This window comes from Manis pentadactyla, chromosome 7, assembly GCF_030020395.1.
Source record: "Manis pentadactyla isolate mManPen7 chromosome 7, mManPen7.hap1, whole genome shotgun sequence".
Lineage (NCBI taxonomy): Eukaryota > Metazoa > Chordata > Mammalia > Pholidota > Manidae > Manis > Manis pentadactyla.
The window spans coordinates 21,470,070-21,497,501 of NC_080025.1; the positions used below are offsets into that span (position 1 = coordinate 21,470,070).

At 37.8% G+C, this 27,432-nt stretch overlaps 2 protein-coding genes across 11 annotated transcripts in view; both read left to right on the plus strand.

Annotated features, from left to right (window-relative positions):
- Positions 1–27,432, plus strand: part of NRG1 (neuregulin 1) — a 200,670-nt gene that overhangs the window by 65,884 nt on the left and 107,354 nt on the right. For 5 of the 10 annotated variants that reach the window (XM_036894275.2, XM_036894277.2, XM_036894278.2 and 2 more), the window contains exon 1: positions 21,686–22,637. The exons of the other annotated variants lie outside the window; for them this stretch is intronic. In XM_036894275.2, the coding sequence (XP_036750170.2) occupies positions 21,971–22,637 (667 nt within the window). In that variant the 5' untranslated portion in view covers positions 21,686–21,970. Of the gene's footprint in view, positions 1–21,685; positions 22,638–27,432 lie in introns of those variants that run through there. 10 annotated transcript variants of the gene reach the window in all.
- On the plus strand, positions 20,608–21,655 carry LOC130684427 (uncharacterized). The gene has a single exon (XM_057505174.1). The coding sequence runs from the start codon at positions 21,485–21,487 to the stop codon at positions 21,653–21,655; it is 171 nt and encodes a 56-aa protein (XP_057361157.1). The 5' UTR covers positions 20,608–21,484.

Genomic DNA, 27,432 nt, shown 5'->3' on the forward strand with positions numbered 1-27,432 from the left:
TGTCAGTGACTTGCGCTTTGGCTTTGTTACTTAGAGGAGGATGTGGTCTATTTCCAAAACATACTATTTACAGAGATGGAAATAGTCTTAGAGCTAATAATCATTGTGCTAACAGGAATCTGACCTTCATCAAACAGGCAGGTCTTCCTTAGTGATAGTTTGTATTTGGGATAGGACATTGCCTATGTTAAATATTAAATAAGCTAACTGCTATTTAATCTTTTATATAATATCATATATCCTGGAAATTATTAGTATGATAGATAAATTCATTAGTGGAAAATTATGAGACCTGGAGGAATTATTTCTCTGTATTGCATTCTTTGAGGGCTTTTTACTGGAATATTCTCTTAAACATTTTTTTTTTAAATCACTTTGTTGTACAACAGCTGGGAAGGTGAAGGACATCCTTATTTTTCCCATATCAAAACTACAGTATTTTCAATCATTAGGGATAGAGCAATGAAATAGATTATATAGGAAAGATTTTTAATTTTTTTATGTTGTGAAGTGGAGGCAAGAGAATGAAGACAGAAAGGTATCTACCAAGAAAGCATCTAGGAGAACTGAGCTAGCAAGATTTTGATAAATGTACTTAGGCTGCTGAATTTGGTGGTTTTCTTAATTCTTCATTTTTTTCAGGTTATCAAGGGATCTGAGAAATAGGAAGATGGGAATAGAGGCCTTAGAGTTAAAAGACCTTGGATGTTATAGGAAATAGCCTTCCCCCTTCAGAAGAAGAAGAAGGAGGAGGAGGAGAAGCAGCAGCAATAAGATGGTAGAGGGAGAGAGGAAGGGGTGAGGGACAAGTTGATAAAGCAGCAAAATAAGAAATATGAACAGTGATTTAGTTAGGAATTTCTCAATTTCAAGTACTATAAATTGAACTCCAAAGAGCTTAAGCTAAAGGGACTATACTTGTTTACATAACTGGCCCAGTTTGATCCAGAGGCTCAAGTGATCTAATAGGATGATTTCTTAGTCTGTATGCTTTGCTTCATTCTCTGTGGGTTTTCTCTGCCTGCCAGGGAGATACTGCCGGTATCTCTAAGCCTTTGTCCCCTCAGCTCACAATCTAAAAAGAAGAGAAAGTCTATTCCTTATCCAAACAGCAAATGTTCATAAAGAATCTGATTGGCTGTGGTGATGATATAAGCCTACACCTAAAATAATGATTGTATCCAGGGAGACAATAACTCCAACTGGGCAGGGGCTGGTCAGACATCCGCGGCTGTGTGTGTTTGGGTCATGAGGCAGATGGGCTCAGCCCCATGGGAACTGCTTGGTGTAGGCTCATCACGGAGAGGAGGGCCCAGTACCTAAGAAGGGAAGAAAGTGGGCTAGCTGGCAGAGCCCACACAGTCCTCTACAGCTGATGAGCAGACCACTTCAAAAGATTCAGGAAATGGATATCATCCATCACAGAGAATTTTAAAAGAAAATTAAAGGTAGATATTACTGAAAATTGTGTAATTGGGCAGACAAAAATTAAAGCAGGATTACCATTTTAAAGATGGTTAAAATAGGAAAACTGAAGACAATTGCAATATGATTTTAAAAAGACTGTGAGTACTTATAAGATGACTGTAATCCTTCTTAGGAATGCCCTATTTTTAATCCAGGAACTCATGCTTTTCTGAGGGAAGTAGAGAAAAGTCAAAAAGTGAGTTCACAACTTTCAAATTAGAATGCATGGAAAGCATTTTGAAATCTGTAAAATGTTCTGACTTTGGAGTTTAAAGTCAAAGAGTGTGCTTGATTCAGACTCTTTAAAAAAAAAACAACCATGATTAAGTAGATTTTGAAAAATTGCAAGTTTCTTTCACGAGAATAATTGCACGCTGATTAGTTGGTTTCCTCCCCCCAGGAAGAAAATGAAAAGAAGCATGCTTAGTCCATTCCATTTAATCTTGCATAGAAAACGCAGCAGGTCTGTTGACATGTGAGATCACATGTTTGAGGCTCTATCAGCCTCATAGACATCAACACTGAAACCTAGAGGAAATAAAGACTCCAATAGTTCATCTGGGGGCATCTCCCACGTTTCTCCATCTTATTCTTATTGTGATGCATCTGGTATACCAGGGGCTTGGGTAATTAATTTATTTCTTTAATAAAGGTACCATATATACAAAACTCAACTAATAAACAACTCCTAGAATAGCACTTTTCATTTTGTCTCTCAGCCTACCAGAGGTCAACAAAATCCTAAAAGCCAATTATATGGGCCAGTGTGGGTTTAGTCTAAAGCTGTGCTCATCTCCGTAACTATTTAGGAGATGCATTGTTTAAGGTGAATTTGTTCATCAAATACCAGCTATCGTCTTGTCCTTGCTCAGATATTCCAGAGCCCCTTCTTCATGGAATATCAAGCTTTTTACAAAATGTAGCAAAGAAAGGGAGAGAAAGAGACTGACTCTAGCTTTGTTAAATATTGCAGGAACTTTTATTGGTAATGATACACAATTTCATCAGTGTTTTAGTTTTTAAAAGGAATTCTGGACTGTTAACCTCTCCATTTCAATAGTAACAAAAGTGTAATATAGATAGGAGTAGGCTAAGTAACAATGAGGGTCAGATAACAAGGGCATGGTAGATTTAGGGTTATGGTTTGATAGCCTTGTTCCTGGTGTTTCTTTCTTAGATCACTAAAAACTTTCTCTTTAGTTAAATAGTTAATAATCCATTTCCTACCATGTACCAGCATGATGTTAAGAACTGCAATGTACATTTCTTAGAGAGAGAGATGGTTGGAGAGATGAATAGAGAATAGTCTTTGGGCTGAAGGAGTTTGGAGTAAAGTAAAAAGTTAATTGTGGTTAATTGTGCTAATTGCGTATAATGATACATAATCATAATACAAAGTAAAAACTGTGGGGGACAGACTTCTAAACTGAGTTGTTTTTTAGGTAATATTGCTTAAGATAGGATACATTTATCCACTCTGTAGTATGTGATTAAAAAGGAAATACTGGGTAGTGAGTTCTTTTTAACTGTTGTCTATTTTTAAAGTAGTCAATTGTTGTTTCTACTTCGTATGTAAAGCTCTATCATTTTATCAGGAAATCAGAATCTTGAAACTTATTCCACTTAAAAAGATGGTAAAAATCTGTAATTTACCATTGAAAGTGAAAGATTAAGATTAAGAAGTAGCAGAAATTAATTCACTCTAAGTTGGGTTTTGAAAGTAGTTTGGGGAGTTTTAAAGGATTTAGAAATTTAACTGGAATTTTGAAGGAGCATTATCACAGTATGGTAAATTGAATTACTGCTGATTATCAGAAACTTAACCCATGATACAAAGATGGACTTACAAAGATACACTATATGTCTGAGGAGATATTTTCAATTAGGTTACCTGGAAATGTATATGAAAAGATTGTAATTTCTTGAACAATTTTATTTGCCTGAAAGCAAGTTTTAGGCAAAACTTTTTATTTTTAATTTCTACTTTCTAAAGGCCACTGAATTAACTTAAAGGTGGGAGAAGTGGTAAACTTGAAAATGTATGTCTAGTTATATTATAACTGAGTGACATATAATTAAAGTAGTAAATTAATTAAAATTATTAAATATTGAAAAGCAAAATTTTCCTTTATAATTTCTCTCTCAATTTTCTTAAAATTCATTTATTAAGAGCAGTGATTAATTGACAAGGGGCTTCTTTCTATTGATAGAGTTTTCAACTACAAATTCCCCATGTGGCAACTAAGATATATTCTGAAAAATTCTGCAAGAGACACTGTATTAAATGTTATTTCATAATGTTTTATATAGATGTGTTCTCATTTTAATTCAGAAATCTAGCTATTTAATCAACCTATAAAAATCCATGTCATTCACAAATGAGGTGCCTTTGAGAACAGATCATAGTTATTTATACTTCTCAGTCTACAAAGATATAAGAAGGAAGTTGCTGCATTTATTCCAGAAAAAAAACAGCCATGAAGTCTAACACATCGAACCTCTGATGGAATGTACTAGGAGGAACCCATCTTGTCAGACAAGAATATTTTTATTAAAAAATGTGATATGAAATGAATATGGAGAGGAATAACCTTAAATATATCTGAGAAAAAGTTATGTAAGTGGCCATAACAGATTTTTATAAATGTTGTACATTTCCCTTTAGTTGATCCAGATGGGTTTTTTCTCCTATCCTCATAGCAGAGTCTTACTTTCTTTATATGTTTAATGCTCCGAAGAAGAAATGCATCTTTGTACAGACTTTCCTCAAGTTATCTGTGGAAAATTAAACCACACAAAGAGTCCTTGAGTATGTTTTAGGATGACTAGATTATAAGAGCAGGAGAATGACTGTGTATGTGCAAATGAGACTGTGGGAAAGCAAGATAAGCAATAGGAGATAAATAGGGGACTCCAGGGCACATCAGGGGTTTACTGGAACCTTTAAAATGTTTTTTCACAGTACAGGTAAAAGGGACCGAGGTTTAAAACTGCTTATCTTAGTGAAAATAAAAATGAAACATAAGCTCCACTACATGAGTACCCACAGAACCAAATATTATCGTAAAACTTGCTGCTCATTTAAAAAAAGTTTTTAGAGCATTGGCTGTGGCCTTTGGAGTAAAAAGTGCATTGAGAAGTGAGTCTAATCAGAGCTTTTTCTAATAGGTATGAGGGTCTTCATGAAGAAGGATCAGCTATAGTAATTTTCAAAATGTAACTCCCCCTCCTCCTCTTTTTTTAGAAGTGCAGACCTGAATATGTTGTTTAAATCATGCTCTGAAATTGTAAATAATAATAATAATAATAATAATTGTCCAATCAAGGAGCAGATGCAAACTCTTTATTATTCTATTTATACTGAGAAGTTAAAATTATCTTCCACTCCTAGCAGTTCTTTTTTGGTGGTCTCCTAGTTCTTGCTTCAAACAAGCGTACCTCTTATTATCAACACAGGGTGCTTATTAATTCCTAAAAAGAATATAAGGTCTTGCAAGAAGGAATTTTGGTTTACTTGTGTTTCTGTTCCCATAACATACCACTATCCTTGTTCCCAGGAAGTATTTATTATTGGATATAAACATTAACATTGAGGTGCTTTTCTTTTAGATTATCATTATCCTTCAAAGTTGTACACACATGTAGTTATAGGAAAACCACCTAAACTTTAGATCATGAAAACATGTGTTTAAATATTTTTAAATCAGAGTTTAAAAAAATAACATTACCTTAAGCAATATTCACTAGAGAACTTCTTTAAACATTTCGAGAAGTATTTCACAGTCTGTATGCTTCTACTAAATTTGTTTTTGGATTTTAGATTAGGTAGTTCCCTTCATTTTATGTTAAATGCTTGTTTATGTAGTGTTTTAGAAGAATCTGTTTCACTTTCGATGGGATTATTACAGATGATCTGAAATCTGCATATGAACTTGTTGTGGTTGGGCGCTGTTCCTCCCTGTGGTGCTGAAGAGTCACTTGTTTGAGAATAACGGAATACCACCATAGCATTAGTAACGTTGATTTTTCTTGTATTATCATTAAAAATAATAAAGTAAAAATAATAATAATAATAATAAAGTAATAATAATATGTTTTAATGCACACCTACCATGTGTCAGGGACTTTCATCTGAGAATAGATGTTGTTAGTCCTGTATATAGATGAAGAAACTGAGAGGCTCAGACAACTCAGTAGATCATGTGACAGATAGTGGCAGAAGAAGGGTTGCATTTCAGTCTCACTGACTCCACATCCTGTGTTTTTTAACCCATTGACCGTTGCATAGAGGATGAAATAAAAACCCTTAAAGGGCTTCTCTTGTGGCCTCTCTCATACTACACTAAAGGGCATGTAATTATCGGAGCTACTTTTTAAAATGGTGTGTTTGCCCCTAAGAAGGTTAATTTGGACCAAATAAGTTGTATGAATCAAGATTCCTGGGCAAGGTACAGAAATATATATGCATATTTACTGTGATAAAGGTCATTAAAACTAGAAGGTTTTACGGGATGTAATGTATAGCATAAGGAATATAGTCAAGATATTGTAACAGCTTGGTAGGGTGATAGCTGGAACCTAGAATTATGTATATAAATGTTCTACCACTGTGTTGTACACTTGAAACTAATGTAATGTAATACTGTGCGTCAACTACCCTTCAATAAAAAATAATTATTTAAAAAAAAAAAACTAGAAGGTTTTAGGTAACAAATTATGTGTGTTTGGTACTTGGATAATTTGGAAGGAATATCATAAACCTCTCCCCCTCCATCCTCTAGTACACACACATTTTGGATAGGGGGAGATTGATGAGCATGTTATGGTAGATAAATAGGGATATGCATTAATATCTGAAACTCAGATCATTCAACAAAAAGAATAAGTATAACTTGTGTTATATAGCCTCAACTACCTCCTTGATTTTTATGGTAGTTTTCCTATCAGTTTTGAGATCAGAATGAAATAGCTTTCTGTTTAAATCTAAATTTTGTTTAAATGAAAGGTTATTCAGTTTTAACAATCCCTACAATAAATTTTCCTTTCTGTGTGTATTTAGATTGGCTTATTTTGTCAGTTCTTAGGGTTCCCCCCTCCACCCGCTGGGCAAATTGGCATTGACATTCCTTACTGTTGTTAACATTTAAAGCATGTAGCCTTTTGTTGTACTGTAGTGTAATTCCAAGTGACTAACAATGATTAAACAGAAAATGAATCTTGAATGGCACTATCTCAAAACCTACTTAAAGCTATGACAGGTATCTGTCTGTAGCAATATATCAGTTTTGAACACATCAAGAATAAGAAATTGTGGGTTCTTTGTGGCCAGATTTCTTTTCCTTTGAAATCAAAGGGGAAAATACCCATATGTACTGGATCACTAAAACAGTGACACGGATTTTTAAACAGGGTGGACAGTACAAGTACATTATATACATTATGATGTATGATCACACACACATATATTATATATATATAACATATATATGTTATATATATATGTATTATATACAAATATATTAATTATACTTGAAATCGGATATGTGCACCATACCTATTTTACCAGTTGTAATTTTCTCCTTTATATACAGATACTATAACAACATTTTTAAAAAGAATGTATAACTGTAATTTAAAAGCAAGCACTCAAGAAAGACAAGATACAAAGAATTAATGGGGATTAGAACTCTACGTTCTGAATTAACTGCAAAAGCTTGGTGATCTGAATTGTGCTTCAGCAGTGAGCTCAGGACTCCCTCCATCCCCCAAGGCTCTTCTTTAACATTTGTTATTACTTAGCTATTTTATTTGGCAGGGATCCACTCTATCTCATCTTCTAATGCACTGGCAAGGCTCCTATTGCCAAGAGCTTAGAGTCTACTACTGCTAGGAAGAGTGGTGTAGCTGAACTTTCTAGCCTCTGCATCCTTATAAATAATGCATCTTGTTTCCTGTAACTACTTGAACCCTTAGACTTTGGTAGGCATGTCTTTGTTAGTCAGGGTACACAAGTTGGGAGATGCACTGTTGGAGAAATAAGTGTAGGCAGTTATTATCACTGATTAGAACCGATGCCATCATATCTGCATTAATCACTGGCCTAATGCTAGTGGGATGCTTACAATACTTACAATAGATATAAACAAAACATATAAAAAGAATATCTTTGCTGACTAAACTGCATGCTTAATTCAACAGGGAAAGTGCTTATAATATTAATCTAGGACCTTTTGAAACTCTATTGCCCACATTTAGATTTAATTTACTCCTCATTTTTAAAACCTCTTTTAGTTTGTACAGTTCATTGATTTTTTTGGATGTCCACATATCCTTAAGAATGATAATACAATATTGGTTAAAGTTAATGCCTAATGCTCCAGGTAGCTTGACAGTATAACACTATTGAATTTGAAATGAAGAAGGAAAAGTGAGTAATGAATATCATACTTGTAACTTCTGGGTGTTTATAAACTTATGAAATTAAAAATTAATTTTGGGGCATCAGAGATATTACCATTTGAATATGAGACATTTTTAAAATGAAAATTGTTTAAGCAATATCCTTTAAAATGCACCTTTAGATAATGTTAATATAAAGTAAATATATTTTATAGTATTTATAATATAATAAAGGACAGTATTCCAGTATATATCTTTTCCTTCATTGGACATGTCATTCTTAATTACAGTGTTCAGCACTAAAATTATGTTATAAAGATGAAAAATTCAAATTGACTTAGATATTGAACGAGAAGTAGGTTACCTTAGAGCCTTGTATATTTTCATCAGAATTAATAAAAATCAGGGAAAATCATGTTTCTCACTTGATAAAAGATGTTAACATTTTATTATTGAATCCTTTAATCACCATCAGTTCTTATCTGAACAGCTATCTGTTTATGAAGCTGATAGCTTATAACTTTAATAGTGAAACTTACTTGGTCATCTTTAGCCTTTGCCATGTCAGTGATGACATAACCCTAGGTATTTACCAGAAGTAACATTAGTCCAAATGTATAATATGATATTTCTTTAAATCATGTTGAGCTTCTTACTGATTAGCCTAGTTTCTACAAGCAACCAATTTTTAAATCATCATACCTCTATATGTATATAACATAATAACATAATTTTTCTCTGAGTATAGTTTTTTTCTATTTTGAAGCATCAGAATTTCTGTAAAATTTAAACATTTCCTTAATATTTCAGGAAATTTGGCTAACCATACTTTAGAACTGTTCATTGACATCACCAGTAAATAAGACGTCTTCTATTAACAAAAAAAGAGAAAAAATGTATTAATACTTTATGTGATTGATTTATTTTAATCTATCCACCAAAAATCAAGATAATACTTTTTTAAACAATCAACCAACCATCAAATAACTACTATAGCCTTCTCTGTTTCGGTGGGTGCTTTGTGTTGATGGTTACTGAGGATGGCCATAGATGTTGGATTATGTTTTTCTGCCTCTAATTGTCTGTACATCCAAAGGCTTCTTGCCTAGGCATGGTACCCTCTGGAAGTGAGTCTCTGCACTCTGCTTCTGTCATTAGTCAAAACAAAACACTCTCAGATGAAAACGTGTTCATAACTGGATCCTGACTAAAGGAAAATCTTGGATACTTAGACATGCATATACAATAAACAGTATTTCCTGACAGGCTCTTTCTTCTTATTTTTTTTTTATCACTCCATAATAGGTCCACCACACAAATAGAAAGAATTATGACTGTGGACTCTCACTGCCAAAGTATTTTCATTTGTGCCAGACTGGGATTGGGACAACTAAGTCCTCTATAGAATGTTACACCATGGAAGCAGGACACACTGCAGTCTCATGCCTCCCTTTTCTTCACTCCTGTGTAGAACCTTGTACACACTAGGCACTCACTAAAAAGTTAGTGAATGAGTGAATGAACAAAGTTACCAAAGGCATCCAGGGACAACAACAAAACTGTATCTGGAAAAACTGAGAAAGGGCACATATTTTAAAAAACATATGGGAAAATCTGTGTCAGAAGAGGCATTAACTAAAGACCAAACCTTCCCTTTTCGCTTGAGCATGAATAATTTTTAACTTGCTGTCATTGTACAATGTTTTCAAATACTGATTTAATTTCTTTAAAAAAATAACTGAAAGAGAGAAATTAAAGTCTCCTGCTGAACTCTGGGATCATAGCCTATCTGCTTCCCTCATCTTGTTCATATTAAAAGGAATATGAACAAGATGGAACAGAGGGGGCGTCACTTCGTTTAGTATGTTGTTAACATTTTTTTGATTCATGTACTTACTGGCAACATCCTTTAAATGGGTTGGTATCATTCTGGCCAGAGTTAAGCCACAGAGCATAATTAAGTGGACCACCTAATGCTGCAAATTAAATTCTGGTGTTGGGAAATGGTGCACTGATCTGAGAAGTAAATCCATCTGAAGTGGGAACTGTGCTACATACATGAACATACGCAGTATCATTCTCATATTTGTTCTTATTCTCTTCCCCCTTCCTCCTCCCAACTCTTGTCTGGCTTCAAGTACTACAAAACTCCACATAAAAATGATCTTTTATGTTACTGATGACCTTTTTTTTTTTAATTCTTCTTCCATTGGCATACCCCTCAAAACATAATTCTCTAAAGGAGAAATAAGGAGCGTGGTAATGAGGATTATAAATAAGAAAAGACTCATGTATATACACTCCTGGCCACAATGTCTGATCTGCTTCTGTTTTCTCAGTCAGCCTTCTCTTCTGTTTTCCAAGGTGACTCAGACTCACTACTCTGAAAATTTGAATCATTCCTTCTCTCTAGGCAAATAACCTCTAACTATTCCAAAGAGATAGATGGAAGAGACTGTAGGATGGAACTTCTCTTACCTTCCTGCTGTCAAATCTAGAAGCCCCAGCACAATGCCTGGGACATAAGTAGCCACTCAGTAAAAATTTATTGTATGAATGAGTGGACGGATAGCTAGATAAATGAAATTAGAAATGGAAGCTATTTTTATTGTATATAATACAGTGACCTGAAAATCTGAAATGTACTGCTTCTGGAAAGCAGGTTATCTTGAAGTTGTTCATTTTTACCTGCCAGACTCTCAAAAGAAGTTAGTTCAAATGCAGAACAGCAAGTTTCCTGATCAGTCGCTCTATGCTGGCTGAATTGCAGTAATGTCCTTTCATTTTGAGTTAAACACCTCAAGCATTTAGCCCTGATATTTTGACAGCATACATATCAGTAAAATAATTATTTTTGTACCCGTTCAACCCGTTCAACACATTGTTTCCCAGCCATAGATTATTTTAAAACGGCCTGTCCCTGGGAGTACAGCTAGTTCTGAGCCTGAGATACCTGAAAATGTCTTACCTTCCCACTGAACTTTTTTTTAATTTCAGAGATCTCTCTTTGCTTTTTTTTTTTTTTTGCATCACCAAATGCTTAGGTACCTTGGAAAACTGCTTTAGTAGGAGTACTTCTCTCAATAGGTCCTTTGATTTTAAGTGTGTGAATAGTTAACGATAATTTAATGTTTGATATACTCATTTATTTTCCTTGGAGTCTTTTTGTGGGTGAAAGAGAAGAATGAGGGGAGTCCAGTTATACATGGATACCTTTTGGATGACTTTAGTATCAGTAAGTAACAGACCTACAGTAGTAAACATTTGGAAAGACATGCTAGAAGAAAAAGTTCAGGCTAAATCCAGGCATTTAACTTCGGGTGAAGGAGACTTAACTTGCAGATAAGATATTTGTCTGACCTCTAGTGACAGAGTCATGGCAAAGCCTCTGGGAAGAATTTTTGAGAAACACTTCAAAAGATTTATGTATCGTTTGAGAAGCCTGTCTAAAAGCCATTTGAACTATTTAAGTTAAGCCTTTCCTTCAATGGGAGGTATGAGGTGGCAGATAGAAGCATATGGTGGAAACTCTCTGCACTGCAATGATATGTAAAAGAAGTACTTTTCCTGCTCAGTTAAATTGCTCTGCATGCCCCTTGCTGTCAGTGACATGATTTAGTTAAATACAGATGCTTTTAGAGGGGCTTTGTACTGCATCATAAATATTTAATAGTTTTATAAAATATCTGTATGTGCAACTGGATGGGACATACAGCAGAGGAGAAGCCCAGCCTCCACATCAGAGCCTTTGGTTTTAGAGTGTCTGCTGACCAGTGACCACTGAAAAAAATATATTCAGGATGGCAGTGTTGTTAACAATAAAAGGATGCTATTTTTTCCTAATAGAATGAAGCTTACTGTGTGTAGCCCTTCTGATTTTGTCAGTAGAGTGAACTTTACAGCATCCCTGATCATGTTATTCATAGATGTTCCAATTCTCTAGTTCCTGAAGTATAGCATTAAGAAAAATCCCTTCTCAATAAATGGGGGAGGGGTGAGGAAAGGCTCCTAGATTTTCTGTAGCAACTGATAGTTTGTTGTATAAAGATACTTCATTGCCATTAGATGATGACTCGAATTATATGACTCTTATGTTCTTGATGTAACTTTGAAATTCATCTTAAAAATCAATTCCTTAAAGTACAAGTAGTAGGTGAAGGTATGTGAAAAGGGGGCATACATTGGAGAAGGGAAGTAATACCAAGGGCAGGTTGCTGAATGTGGTATTGGGGGATTATTTGGTTTGGCATAGACTAAGGAGTTTTTATAATAAAATTTACTACTGTATATTAAGCTGGGTTCTCTGTCATTTATGATGGACACAAACAGCCATGAAAAAAATCTTCTAATAGTTGAAAAATTTCTTCCAGCATTTTATTATGGAGTTTTCCAATGTACAGAAAAGTTGAATGAATTGTACAGTAGCTTATTTATACCCACCACTTAGATTTCATAGTTAATACTTGTTCTATTTCCGTTATCAAATATCTACCCATTTATCCCATTAACTTTTTATTTTTGATGCAATTTCAAGTATATTACATACATGAGTGCATTTTACCCCCAAGGACCCTAGTATGCATGATATATTTGTTTTATCACATTTTTAAAAGAATATAGAGGTTTGCCAATAAACAGAATATAGGTTGCTCTGGAATGAGTCATCATATTTGGCCCTGGGATTGTCTCATCATTATACTTTAGAATATAACTCAGTCATCAGTAACCTGCTTTTTCCTTTTCCTGACATCTACCCTAGACTTCTAACTCTCCAAATTAAGAGTTTTAAACCCTGGACCACCAGTTCTCAGATATTAGCAATTCTTGATACTTGATGCTTTTCAAACATTGCAATTATGTTAGGCAGATCACTATTTTGAGGTGACAGGCTTTTTCCCTGAAAATAAGCTCCCTCCCACCCCTAGAGTCTGTGTATTCTCTGTACCCATGGAAGCATAAAGCTGATTGCCGTGTTTCCATTTTTTAACTGATTTATTTTCTCCAACCTGTTCTCAGTGAAAGTTATCTATGGCCCACCTTCTATGTGTCCCCTTAATGGGTAAAATGCTGTTGAGTAACTGAGTCCAAATATGAATATGAATATTGATCTCTGAATATTCAACTTCCAGAACAAGGGCCTGAATATTTAGCAGCTGTGACCAAAAGTGGTCATGGGAGCATTAAGTAGGGTAAGCTTTCAAGTAGTAATTTTCACAGTGAAAGGTCCAAGTGAGTTATTTCTGTAGAGACACTCCGTGGCAGTAGTGACAGAAAATCTCCACCACGTCCTCTCCTGTTCCTTTGTATCTGCACTGACCCTAAGGTTACTAAAGAGTTCTCCTTTGTAGAAATGATTTGAAAGGAGAGGAGCAATAGTCCTGAATTGTAATCTTGACTCTGAAGCCAATTTTGGTGTGACTCCACGCAGATTATTTTTTACCTCCTGGGACATTTTCCTTCTTGAATAAAATAAAGTTCATGGGCGAAGCTAACAGTCAGTCTATTTAAAATTTAAATCTAATTATTCTTGAGATTACAGTTCATCTTTGCATTAAGGCTGATTACTTTCACTCCCGGTAATTTTTGAAATAGAAAGAAAAGGAAAGAAGCAAGTCATTCTTAAACAGATTTGACTCTAGTACATACTGTGTGATTTATGATAGGTTTTGCATTGGAGGTCAAATCGTAAGATACTTTTGTCTTATGCCTTTTAAATTCGTATTTTTAAAACAATAAAACTTGTAACAATGCAGAAAAAGTTTCCACCTCTGGGAATGAGAAACAGCAGAAAAATATGAGGCTGGCATTTGATTTTAAATGGGATACTTCCCCTTCTATGAGCATCAGAAAGCTTATGGCCTTATAGCGGTATTGTTGGTGAGGCGGCTCACTTGGAATACCAAATCAGTTCTGGAAACTGCATATGTTTTTATTCCTCCCTTTTTACCTTTGGTGCAACTTTATATTTTCATTTTGATCAGCCACAAGGAGAGAGAACTGTGCAGGCTCTAGGGAAAATGTATACTATACAATGCTTCATCTGGCTGAAGTCTTCTCAGACTTACAAATTTGGACTATATTTAAAAGTAGAATAATTATCATTCCTTTCCCCAAGCTCCCTTTATTCTGAGTAAGTTGTGAAGGTTTTTTTTACACATGGTTTTATATGATGTTTCAGTCTCCTGAGTAGATGGAACTCTCTTGTACCTAATTCACGTGGACCATCTCATGAGCAGCAGCTTCTGTTTGAAGCAGAAGATATAAAAATAAAATTAACATAATTCTGGAGCATTTGTAAAAGTGGTATGATGTGCCATACACTACCTTTCTGGGTTCATCTGGGGACCAGTTGATAGTTCAGTTGCATGTGAGCTGACTCTTACGCCAGCAGCTAGGACCTAAGTATAAATCAAGTTCAGTTACTTCCATTTTGGGAACTTTACTGAACTTGTATTAAACTATTTTTGATTACCAGAGGTATTTCTTCCTTATGTTTAATTTTTCTTACTGTACCAAAGTACTACCTTTATTATTTTCTTTAAATAAGATTATACATGTACATGCATGTAGAAGCACAGATTAGCTCTTGTGTTTTTATTACATTTGTCGTAAGACTTGAGGATAAGACAAACAGAAATTCTCTCAGCTCTGCTGCTCTGTGCTGTGAATTTATAGTCATGAATATTAGTGACACAAAGCAAAGATATTTGTTATGGTAACTAGTCCAACACATATTGCTGTAGTAAGCATTATGAATGACCAACCATCCATATAGCACCAGAGTAGTCATTATAAAGTTAATTTTTCTTTTGGTTTTACTTCTTTCCATAATTGATATACACAGAGTAATTTAACCTTATTTGCATTTATTCACACAAGTCAAACTCTATCTGGAGTACCCATGTCTGTAAGACATTTTCCCGTAGTTTATTCATCCCTTTTTAGTAGAGTTGACAATCGATGCATTCATTCAGCAATACTTACTGACGCCCTCTGTGTGCCAGGCATGCTCTAGATAGAAGGGACACAGCAATGGAAACACACACACATGCCCGCTCTGATGGGACTTATATTCTAGTGGTGAATTTATCCCACATTTCATAACAAAGCACACTGTTTAGAAAATAGAGATAGTTCAGAATAACTGCCACTTTCCCGCCAGCCTTTGGTCATATTTCTAGTATATTCTAAATAAAGGAATGGGATGGAGCTGAGCAAGGAGAAATAATATTTTAAATACATAAAATAAGAGAGTTATAAACCTATGCTCATTTTCTCATAAAACTTCTTTTGAATTAAAATTCTCAATGACATACCAATTTATTATATCTTAATTTGTGCTTTGAGTTCCTTGGGATACAGTTTTGCCTCATCAGCATCAGTTCAGAGTTCATGGTTAGTTAATGAGTGTCAGAGATTCAGTGCCACGTGACCTAGAAGAACAGGCATTCTGTACATAAGGAAGTCTCGTTATTTTAGTGCAGTCCACCAGGAAAACTGGTCAGATATAATATTTTCCTTTTAAAATGAAATGTCAGAGAAGCTGAAACCATGATATGAGTCCAGCATAATTTTCTTTTTATTGAGTTGGAATTCACATAACATAAAATTAACCATTTTAATGCGAACAGTTCATTGGCATTTATCACAGTGGTGTGCAACCACGATTTCCATCTGGTTCCAAAACATGTCTGTCCAGTGTAATTTTGAGAGAAAGGTGACTTGCAAAATTAAAAATAAAATAAACTGTGTGTATACTGAATGATTTTACTTGTGGGGAATGAGCAATTCATAGGTTCCCTTAAAACCAATTCATAAGTTTTTAGAAAAGTAAACTCATTCTACTATCACACTTAATAAAAATGTCTTTCTATATAAAATGCTCCCATCCTCATCTTTGAGGTCATTTACTGTACCTTGAGCTACAAAGGATCTAAACTCAAAAAGAATAAAATGTGCCAGAGAAAATTAATCAACTTACTACAAAATAAGAACACAGACCCATAGTCAATATCAAACATTTGATGTAGCATCTCACAAAATAATTCTTAAAATTAAGTCAAACTGTTTTCTCTGAGAAAATTTTCACTATATAAGAACAGAGTATAATCAGGGTCTTGATTCACCCCTCCAAGTGGGAAGAAAGTACCTGCCCAGTGACGTGAAATAAGTTCCATCTCCCTCATTTTGCCTTATGAATAATGTAGAAGCACATCATATAGTACATGGATTTGTTTACACTCAGAGAACTTTTCTGTTTAGTTGAAGAGAGAAGAGATACAGGATAAATCATTAAACTTTGGTTTATTACCAACTTTTCATTCACTGAAAGGTCTTGTGGTGGTTCATAGTTAAGTATAGGTGGGATATCAGACTTCCATACAACAAGGAAAATTTACAAAAGGCATATTTGGGAAGAATCAGAAAACCTTGTTAAGCATGTATCTGAACTGGACGTTAAAAGATTTGAAAAACTGGAGGGGAGTATGGAGAGCATTTTGAAGAGAGAGATGGATGTGAAAAAAGCCGGCCAAGTTGTTAGAGGTGTCTTCATCTGTACAATAAAATAAAATGTTTAGTAAAATAAAACGAAACCAAACAAAATGTGTGTGCTGAACGACAGCTCAGCTCTAGGTTTGGGACAGTCAGATACACCTGGGCTCCAGAGTAATTACATTCTTCAGTCCTGGATACATGATGTAATTAAATAATAACATGGACTGTGAAGATGTGTCCTAATAGTGATACAGTTAAGAAATGCCATGTCTGTGACTCGGAAGCGTGGAAAGACTCCATGGCGGAGCTGAGACTTGCTCTGAGGGATAATTTCCAGGTGGGTGGGAAAAGGCTGAAAGGCCTATTTAAGTACTTTGTTCTTTTAGAGGCATCAGCAAGTTATCCTTAGGCCCTGAAGCTTTCCTGTGAAAATCATGATTTCATAATTCACAGGCAAATATATAAATACATCACTCACAGTATGTACATAGTCATCGCCAAAGATCATAATCCAAAAATGAAATTACTGCTGCCAGTTGTCATATTAGATACCACAAGACCTTTCAGTGAATGAAAAGTTGGTAATAAACCAAAGTTTAATGATTTATCCTATATCTCTTCTCTCTTCAACTAAACAGAAAAGTTCTCTGAGTGTAGACCAAATCCATGTACTACATGATGTTCTTCTACATTATTCATAAGGCATAATGAGAGAGATTCTACTTTTTCAGCCAGAAACTTTAGGAGCAAAGGATAAACTTTTTCAGAGGTAAACACTTTCAGAATGAAATAACCAAAATACATGGAAAAAAATGTAAAAGAGAAAATAAGTTTGGGTAACATGGTCAAAAGCAAAATGGTGTTTGCCATCCTCTTTCATCTGAAGCTATGCTAAGTACTTCTGATACTAAAAATAAATAAAATGAATGCAAAAACAAATAGCCTAGCTTGCACTGAAGTAGCAGAGGAATTTGAGCAATTTTTAATTTGATGACATAATAGGATTTCTTCTTCATTGAAGCTGGAATATTATGAAAGTGGATAAAAAATACACATGTATTTTGTTTTTTTTCTGCCCAATCCCATCGGTTTTTTTTTTTGCGTCTCCTCTTGACCCTGGTTGACATAGTAACATTCACTCCCTTACCTTCTATTGTGGGTCAATTGTAGCTGCAAATGCTTTGTCACTCCTCATGGAGATTTATTTCCCCCATCCTTGCCTCTCAGCCGGCACTGTGGCTGCTTAGCCAGTAGGAGGCAGTGGAAATAACCGTACCCCTTCCAGATCGATGTTCAGGAGGACTGGCGGCTTGCACTTCCACCCTCTTGGGATGCTTCCTCCCAGAGCCCAGCTGCCACGCCCTGAGAAGCCCAAGCCACATGGGAAGGCCACATGGCCGTGCACCGTCTGACACCCCAGCTAAGCTCCCACCTACAGACATGTGTATGAGCCATCTTGACTGCTTCAGCCCATTTGCTCCTCCAGCTGATTGCAGCCCCAGCTGACATCACATGGAGCAGAAGAACCACCCAGCCGAACCCAGAGAACCTGCAGACTAGTGAGCTAGAATACAGTGATTGTTGTTTTAATTGTTTGAGCGCAGTTTGTTTCACAGCCATACGTAACTCCCGGAGCTTTCCAGAGAAAACCCTGGAGCTGAGACTGTGAAAGAGCTCATTTAATTTAGGCTACAAATAAATAATATTTAAACCGTCCATACTTCATCCTTGCAACTTCTGAAAATCACTAGGCAAAATTATTTAGAAGCCTTTTGTTTTGGAAACTAGGCACCTTTAAGTTTGGTCACCAACCCCATCATGGCAATAATGCTGTTTTCGTACATTTTCTGGCTTGCTTAGCCTCTCATTGAAGTGCAAGGTAAGCAATACATTATCAGATGTGCTCTTTTGATTGAAAAAGAGAAACAGTATTTTTCAGCAGAAATAACATGAGTCAGACCTTTGTTCAAATCTTGGCCCTGTCGCTTTAATAGCTGTGTGTCCAGGGGTAAGTCACCCAAGCTGCCTGAATCTGTTTCTTTATTTTTAAGGTAATATGTGCTGTACAGGGTTTGTGAAGATCAGAAAAAATATATGTTATGAACCTAGCAGACACAGAGGGGTCTGGCACAAAAGCGGGGCCCACTAAATGCAGCTTTTGTTGTAATGAAGGAGGTGGTAATGTGGTTTTAAGAAGGTAGTAAAAATTTGCCTCATGCTCATTTTTTAGGGGGACATGGAAATATGTGTGTTCCTGGGCTTCACTGGGGGTGGTGCCTACAGGGTTAAAATGGTACGTCCTTGCAGTTCTTCCCACAAATGGGTATATTTTATCAGAAGGAAATTCTGTCCCCTAATCCCATTTGCACCACCCTTTCTCATTTCTTTTTTGCTATAGAAGATTTGATAAAGGGCTAAAGGCAACTTCTGGCTCTTAGTCTCAAGGTAGAACTAATGGAGAATTCCTTTTATTGTTTACCTCCTGCCCTTCTCCCTTCCTCAGTGACACTCACCTTCCAATGTGGGGGAAAACAACTTTATAGGAGGCTGGCTACTGCAAGCTGAGCTTAGCTCCAGAGTGCCACAAGGTTCACGGTATACATCTCCAGGGAGGCCACCTACACATCCCACAGTCTGATTTGTGTGGTCCAGAGGAAAGATGAGCTGTGACAGCCCATAGGCTTCTGTCTCTGACACTTTGTTCTAGCCTTTGTATAATATGTTCTTTTTCCTTTGGAAGTGTTGGGTGTCTTTAATATGAAACTAGAGCAGTGCCCAGTTTCTTTGTCTGCTGAATGTATTTGTTCTTGATGATTAAGGTGAGACAAGTAGTTACCAGCACCAGTTAAGGACCACTTTTCTTAACTATGGGTTACTGTTCTTGGAATCTTCTCTTACCTGCCTGACTTGGGCTCCCTGAACCCCATTTTGGTCTTTGAAATTTAGGTGGCCTTGTCTGTGAATGAAATATTTCTCATGAGTGTATATGTTTGGGACAGACTGAGGTGTTAAGTGCCATATATTTAAACTGAGTGATTTCTAAAGGAATTATAAATTATGCTCTTTAGCTTAAACATTTACTTGCTTACATTATTTTTCAGTATTTGCATGAATATTAATAATTAAAATCTTAAAAACTCTGAATACTGTATGTGTTTCAACATATATTTGCTTTGATATGAAATCTGTCCATTGCTAGAATATTTAGGAAAACTCTCACTGCTTTAAAATCAAATAGTCAAAGCTAGAAAGTAGGCATAGGAATTATTTTAAAATACTGGTTACTGATATGTAAGTACAACTTATGTAGAGGTGAACTTAAGGATAATTCATCTTCCCCATAAGCTTGTCAAAGTCATAATTACAATTATGCAAATTGGTTCAGGCTTTTGTTGATGTTATTTATAGTAGTGCAAACACATTTTAAGATATTGATACTCTTTAAATCATTTATGGACTGATTTCATATAGGAAATGATAACATTCTTATCTCACGCCCACTTAAAGTTTAAAAAATATTTCAAAGCCATGGAGATTGTGCTGTACAAACTATAACGTGCTTAACACAGATTGTCTAAGGGCTTGAGCTTTAAATTGTATTGCTTCTGGGACTCATGATGGTTATGTAGTATAGATTTAGAGAGGGTTTTTAAGACTCCTATTGACATAGGTGAGCAAAATGGTTCCTTGGAAACCATTTGGCGTCCAGTACCAGTGAAGCATAGATTAAAGGTTCAGTCGGATAGAGTAAGCACTGTCATGCAATGGACGGGAGGTGCAGGGGACCCCATGTTTTCTATTAAGGACAGTGCACTTCTTCTGGTCTTTTAATAACTGCTGTTTTAAAAGGAAATACATATAAGTACATTCAGCACTGAAACTATCTGTACGGTAAAGCTCCTGAAACGTAACCCAAAAGGCATCATGCTCTCCTAGAAAACCCTTCTTAATTCTTGCAACATGGTTATAGCTGAGGATGTGTGGTCCGTATTACAGCACCCTGGGAATTCAAACCTCCGCAGTGTGGAGTCACAATGAAGGCTAATTTCAAAATGAAGTGTTAGCCTTTGCTCCTTTCCTAGCTCGTCACTTACCCGAGTTTCTTACTAGTTTGACGTTAGGCTGGGACTGCTGTGGGTGAAACAGGGACGTGAAAATTTAAAGGGGACAGAGCAGGGATGGATGTCGCCCGCTCCTCCCCAGCACCTCCCTCCTGCAACACACACGCTCAGCCCTTGGCCCTGTGCGTCACAGTCTTACACAGTCATTGCAGAAAGGGCCAAAGACAGAGCTGTCCATGGTTATAAACAAAATCTTCCAACTCTTGGTTGAACATCAGGTAATAATGGTCCTCTTGGTGAGCAAAACTTATTAGAGGGCAGGAGAAGGAATGCTACCTCTCAGCAGCCGGCAGGAAGAAATTGTTGAAAAGCTTACCTCTCTGGGGAGGAATCAGATATCAGACTTTGCCAAGCCTCAGGTCCAACCCATAAGGTCCCACCTACATCCCCCGCCCCATCCCAGCTTTGTTAGATTGCTAGCATCGATCGCTGGCTTTTTCTGACCCAACAGTGGGTGAAAGAGAAAGAGGCAGCAAGGCTGCAGGCAAACAGGGGTGGCTTGGGTAGAGAGGAAAAGAGAAGGGAAGAAAAAGGGAGGGGGCCACGGGCACTAAGCTTAACTGGTGCCTGCCTGCTTCTCTTTGATTTGATGGCCTTTATTCCTTCTAATTGGATAAAATAGGAAGTCACTGGCAGTCCTCTGTTGCTGTGTGTACTGTGTCGCTCAGACCAGCCGGCAGCCCTGGAGTGTGCGGAGAGGGTGGGGGCTCCAGAGCAGAGAGGAGGAAAGGGAGAAGAGAGGGAGCGCGTCTCTGGATGAGGGCAGGCAGAGAGGAGACGGCGACGCGGGGGAGAGCCGCCGAGGCGGAAAGTGCCTGAGCGCCCCAGAAGGACAAAGAGGAGTGGTGGGGGGTGGGGAGGAGGCAGGGCGGGGCGCGGAGTCGCCGCCCCTCTCCCCCCTGCGCCCGGCGAGGCCCGCGTTCGCCGCGATGCTCGGAGGGCAGGCACCTGCTGCTCGCTAAGGATGCAGCCCCTTTCCGCCGCCGCGCTCCCGCAGCAGGATGCTGGTGCTCCCGGCGCCGCTGCCCCTCCTGCCGCCGCCGCCGCCGCTCGTCCTGCCTCTGCTCTTACTTCTCCTGCATGACAGTGGTTTTCTCCACCTAAGCAGACCCCAGCTTCAGACGCTCGAGGTGAGAAACATGCCTTTCCGTTTGGGCTACTGGTTTACTTAATTGGCCGTCAGTCCGCTCGGTTTCTATTTTGGCCCCTGTGCCCTTGACCAGCCGGGATGGTTTGGCGAAGCATTTAAAAGAACTGCCAAAGTGGCCCAGAAACAGCAGTAAAGCATTGCCGTATACTTTTATTTGGTAGTTTCTAGAGGTTTTTTTACCCCCTTCCTTCGTCCTGAACTCCTCTTGCTTCTGATAATGGCCTTGGACTTGGACGACTTATCGATTTCCCCCTGGAAGATGCTGTATCATTTGGTTGGGGGGAGGCCTGCGTGGTAATGGACCGTGGGAGAGGCCAGGCCTTCTGGAGGTGAGCCGATGGAGATTTACTCCCCAGACATGTCCGAGGGAGCCGCCGAGCGGTCCTCCAGCCCCTCCACTCAGCTGAGTGCAGACCCATCTCTTGACGGGCTTCCGGCAGCAGAAGACATGCCAGAGCCCCAGGCTGAAGATGGGCGAAGCCCCGGACTCGCGGGCCTGGCAGTTCCCTGCTGTGTCTGCCTGGAGGCCGAGCGCCTGAGAGGCTGCCTCAACTCCGAGAAAATCTGCATAGTCCCCATTCTGGCGTGCCTGATCAGCCTCTGCCTCTGCATCGCCGGCCTCAAGTGGGTGTTTGTGGACAAGATATTTGAGTACGACTCTCCGACTCACCTTGACCCTGGGGGGTTAGGCCAGGACCCTGTTATGTCTCGGGATCCCACAGCTGCCCCAGCTGTGCGGGTGTCCTCTGAGGCGTACACTTCGCTTGTCTCTGGGGCCCAGTCTGAAACTGAGGTGCAAGTTACAATGCAAGTTGGCAGTGTCGTCGTGTCCTCTGCGCCTTCCGCGGCGCCAACCCCGAAGAATCGTATTTTTGCGTTTTCTTTCCTGCCTCCCTCTGCACCAGCTTTCCCTTCACCCTCTCGGAACCCTGAGGTGAGAACACCCAAGTTCGCAACTCCACCGCAAACAACAGAAACTAACCTCCAAACTGCTCCTAAACTTTGTAAGTAGAGAGGTGCTGTTATAGAGGCAAGGGGTGGGCTTGAGGTCCTCAGGGCTCTGCAGAGCCTGTAGCTGTTGCCGTTTGTTGGATTTTACTTGCCCGGTGTTAAGCAGATCATGTGACCGGGATGCTGGGGTGGCACGCAAGCGCTGAGTAAAAAGGTCTCGTAAAACTGCGGGTGTGAATCAGTGCCCTCAAGGCAGCTCCCTGTAGCCAGATCGTCAGATCTGGGGTGGGGGCTGCAAAACTTCAGCGGCTGCAAGTAATGTTTGAATTCAGTTTAAATTCAGTTTATTTCTAACACTTCAAATGAAAACGTCAGACCATCCTTCATGTTTTATAACAAAGTGCCATCCTTGGGGCAGTGAGCCTGATGTTGTGCCTTTCCCATCATGATGTAGCCTTCCCATCACCTCTGCTCCCCTTGCGATTCCCTGTGTCTCCCGGCAATCCCAAGTTGCCTGTTCCCTTTCTGCATCCCTTCTTCCTGTTCCCTTACCCACTTCTCCCCACCTTTGTATTTTCATTGGTTCTTCCTGAAATTGTACTAAGTCTTTAGATCTGTACAGTGCTCAGCTCTCACCAGCATCCGACTATTCCTATCCGGCCCAGGTTATAGTCCTGGTTACTGAGCATTTATTAGTGGCAGCTGTGTTTTATTCAGGACCCAGTATTATTCTGCATGAAGGGATTTTCTCGAATGACTTCTGTCTTCTATAATCAAATGTTTAAGTAGCTTCCTTGGCATTCATTAAAAAGTGCAAGATCTATTAGTAAGGTATATAGTTTTTTGAGATGTGTTATGTTCACACGTTGGATTGAAGCAGCCCCATTTAATAATCTCTTAAAACAATACAGAACACTACTATTTGTGCTGGCCGCTCACGGCAGTGCTTTCCAGTAGAAAGTTGACAAGGATGAGACCATGACTAGTCAGATCGTTCTAAACATCAAAACAGAAGGAACAAGTTTTCTGTAGCTTTTGGGGGAAAAAAATGTTTCTCATTTATTTCTTGTGTCTCTATCTTCTTTCACTTTTCAACCATTGATAGACACTTAGTAGAAAAAAGTACAAGATCAGAGAATTTGATTCTAAATAACATGTATGTAGAGCAGAGTTGAGAGTGAGGTTTCAGTGATGATATACTCCATGCTGTTTCCCTTTAAATGGTAATGAAGAATAAAAAATATCTTTCCCAGACATTTTGTTCAGTATGAGGTAGAGCTGTGGGTTACAGAAACACAGAAAACCTTGATTTGAGCTTGTGATTCAGGATCCTTTCACTCACAGCAGTTCAGTGACCAAGATTATTTTTAAAAAGAGGCTTGTTTTTCAGGTGTAATTAGGGAAGAGTCTCCTTTCTGCAGACACTGCTTTGTATCTTTATCAAATCCCTGAAGCATCATTAAAGGTTGACAGACATCACTGCATTTGCTGCCTCTTCCCACCTGGCAGAGTGACCGGCAAATAATACCCAGATGAAATGACAGTCTATAAAAAGCCAAGTACAGATCCTGCAAAGAGAAGCAGAATTCACCAGAAAGACAAGGTTACCTCTTTGTCATTATGGTTTTAAACCTCAGTCTTTAATTAACATATGCCTGAGTAGGTTTAGTTGTCCAGCCGAAGAAAGAGGACCCTTGGCAAACTCTACAACTCAATTGTGTAATTTTCTGTCCTCTGAGGAAAGCAAGCAAACAAAGAAACATCCAGCAAAAAGTATGTTGTTGACAGTCTGAGAAATTATTTTTTAAGGCAAATTCTTCTAAGTGTTTTAATAGGTTATACATTCCATATTGTTTCTTTTCTTTTCATTTTCTTTCTCCTCGCTCCCCTACCCCCCACCAAGCCAGAGCATTGATTTGCTGGCATTTGCATTGAGTGGAAAAGATTTACAGCTGCCTAAAAGCATCGCAGTGGCCAGTTCTGGCCAGATGCAGGGCTGCAGCTTCCTGAAGTGCACTGGAGGGAAGCCTGGAAGGGCAGTCTGGGAAATAGTTTTCTCCTGAAAAGTTAGGGATAGACAGTCAGGTAACACTATACCCTATTGGGTTTTCTCTGTGGGAAACTCTGTTTTAATTTTTTGGACTAGTACCTGAAAACAACAAAAATAATAATATCCTAACAATTGTAAGTCAGTTTTTTTTTTGAAAAGGGCTCAATCTAAGGAGCTTTGTTTCCAGACACTCATAAGTGGTTGCTTTTGTTGTTTAAAAAGCTGGTTACCATTAACTAAAGGAAATCCAAAAAGAAAAAGAAAAGAAAGTTTTGGATTAGATTGGCACTTTATAATCTCTTTCACTTTTACCTCTTCAACTAAGAAAGCATTGCTTAGTCACCAAAAGAACCAGATTCCCTTTCAGCACACGTTTCTGACATGCACTGAGCTGTCACGGCATATATTTTCAAATTACATTATCTTGTCTGAAACATGCTCTTCAGTGGTTTCAGGACTTGATTCTCCCTTTTCTCTCTGCCTCAGCATCTTCAGCGTATTATGCACAGAGCCATAGCCTTCAAGGTCATAGTCTGTTGAGGGCTAATTGATTGTTCTTCATCCTGGAGCCTGAGAGAGGGGAAGAGAGACAATCCTAGTAATCGTGTCTGCTGTGTTATTCCCTAAACCAATCTACTTACTAGTATTAGGGTTTTATTCTGTAAATACTAGACTAATCCCGTCCTCACTGACTCTTAAAATGAAAACATGTTTTGTCTTAATTATAATAAAAGGCAAAAAAAGAACCTTTTAAATTCCCTGACAGTAAAGGGGTTATGTCAAGTTTTGCAAAGTGGGTATTTCTTTCATAAGGGAATATAATTTCCTGTTTTTACTATATTAATCTATGCATACATGGAGAACTTAAGAAATCTAATATAGGGCTGGTATATGTATCTATACACGTGTGTGTGTGTGTGTGCATACACACTTTTTCTAAAAATTCTGAGTTTTATCTGTATGGTTAGTGGTTTCCTAATACTGCAGTCATTACATTGCCATGATGATAATCTTTATTTTCCATTGAGTCACATAATATTTGAACCATTAGTTTTTTTTCTTTGCCTGGGCTTTTAAATATTTCTTACCTTCTATTTATATGGAAAGAATGGACTCTGGAAGATGGAAAATTTAGATTACCTAAAAAAGAGCTGATTCATTAAATTGTAGCCAGGAAACTGGGGTGCCATCTTTAAAGAAAATGTATTTCTGGATGGGAGAATCTTCTTGATAACAGATTCTAGAGTACAGGGACATATGAGGATTTTCATCTTAGGCCAAATTTGTTTTGCTTTGTTTTAAATCTTTGCAATTGGGTTGCATGGCAAGCCATTGTTACCACAGTGACAGAATGAATCACGACCATTTGTAAAAGCTCAACATGATTAATTGAATACACGACAGGATTTCTTTCCTTCATTTTAAAACTGGCATTCATTTTAAGCCCGATAAAGTCTTCTAGCTGCTAGCTACTGTACTCTAGGTATTTCAGAGTGGTGATTTCAAATAGCTTTACTTTAGCCATACTTATTTAAAGCCTAAGACATTAAAAATAGAAAGAACCGACTTGATCAATTTGAACCAAATGATTTTATAAATTTACTAAGGAGGAAACTCAGACTCTGAAAGATTTAGTGAAATATTCTTACTAAAATTCACAAAAAGGTTTAGTGAAATCCAAAATGGAAAACAGAGTAGCATCCTGTCTCCCAGAATTTAAACCCATACACTGCTATCCTCTCTTTTCCCTGTTCTAGAGAATGAGAGCTAGAGATGAACTCTGGTAGTTTAAGTGGCATCTGATTGACAGGTACATCAAGTGGGATCACTGGTCAAACATTTATAGGCCATACCATTACAGTGGCATTTCTTCTTCCTTCTTGTTTGGCTCTTATTAACTTTTCAGTAGTGGTGGCTTTTCCCCTTTTTTATCTGATCATTCATATAATCTTCAGCTTGCTTTTGATGGCTATGTGGCTCCTACATGCACATCTCACTTTGTTTCTCCTCAGTCCTTAATGATACCTAGATCTGTCTTCTTTCCTCTCCCTACCCACCATCCCAATCATATCATGAATCTTTCTTATCATTCTAATTATGCTGTCAGCTTTACATATCAATATTTCATTGTCTTCTAAAATATCAAATCATCTTCACCTGTCTTTCCCATGCAATTTTATTACAATTTAATACTGAATGTTATTTACACATATTACAAACACACATACCAAGAAATGTCTCCAGCCAATGAACAACATACTGATTTCTTACTGACACAATTCATTCAAACTTCCGTCTTCTTTCCTAGTCTCTCCCTCTTCTTTTCTTTAGTATGATACTTGACAGTTTCTCTGCTGGCTCTTTTACATGTTTGTATAGATCAGCATTTCTGCATTCCCAGGAAATCATTATGCCCCACACCACACGTCTTTGTTCTTCTTCCTTCCAATAACACCTCCGAGCATCCTCTTAAAGCTTGAAGGAATAGAGATTTTATAGACTGAGAAACTGAGGCATAAAAAAGTTACACCTTGTCTGCAGTTAAGCTAGAAGCCCTTGAGAGCTAGGAATATAATTCTCATTGAATGAATCTATTGAGCTTTCTATTAAGACATAAATTATACCAGGTTTACCTGGATGTTCATGTTAACGTTTTTGTTAACGTTTGATATTTTTGTTACATGTCAGTGATTCTCTTCTATTACGTCTTCTTTTTCTTCATTCAGTGAGTACATATTAAGCACCTGCTTTGTGCCAGACACTGTCTGGAGTGACTATATGGCAAGGAAAAAATAGTA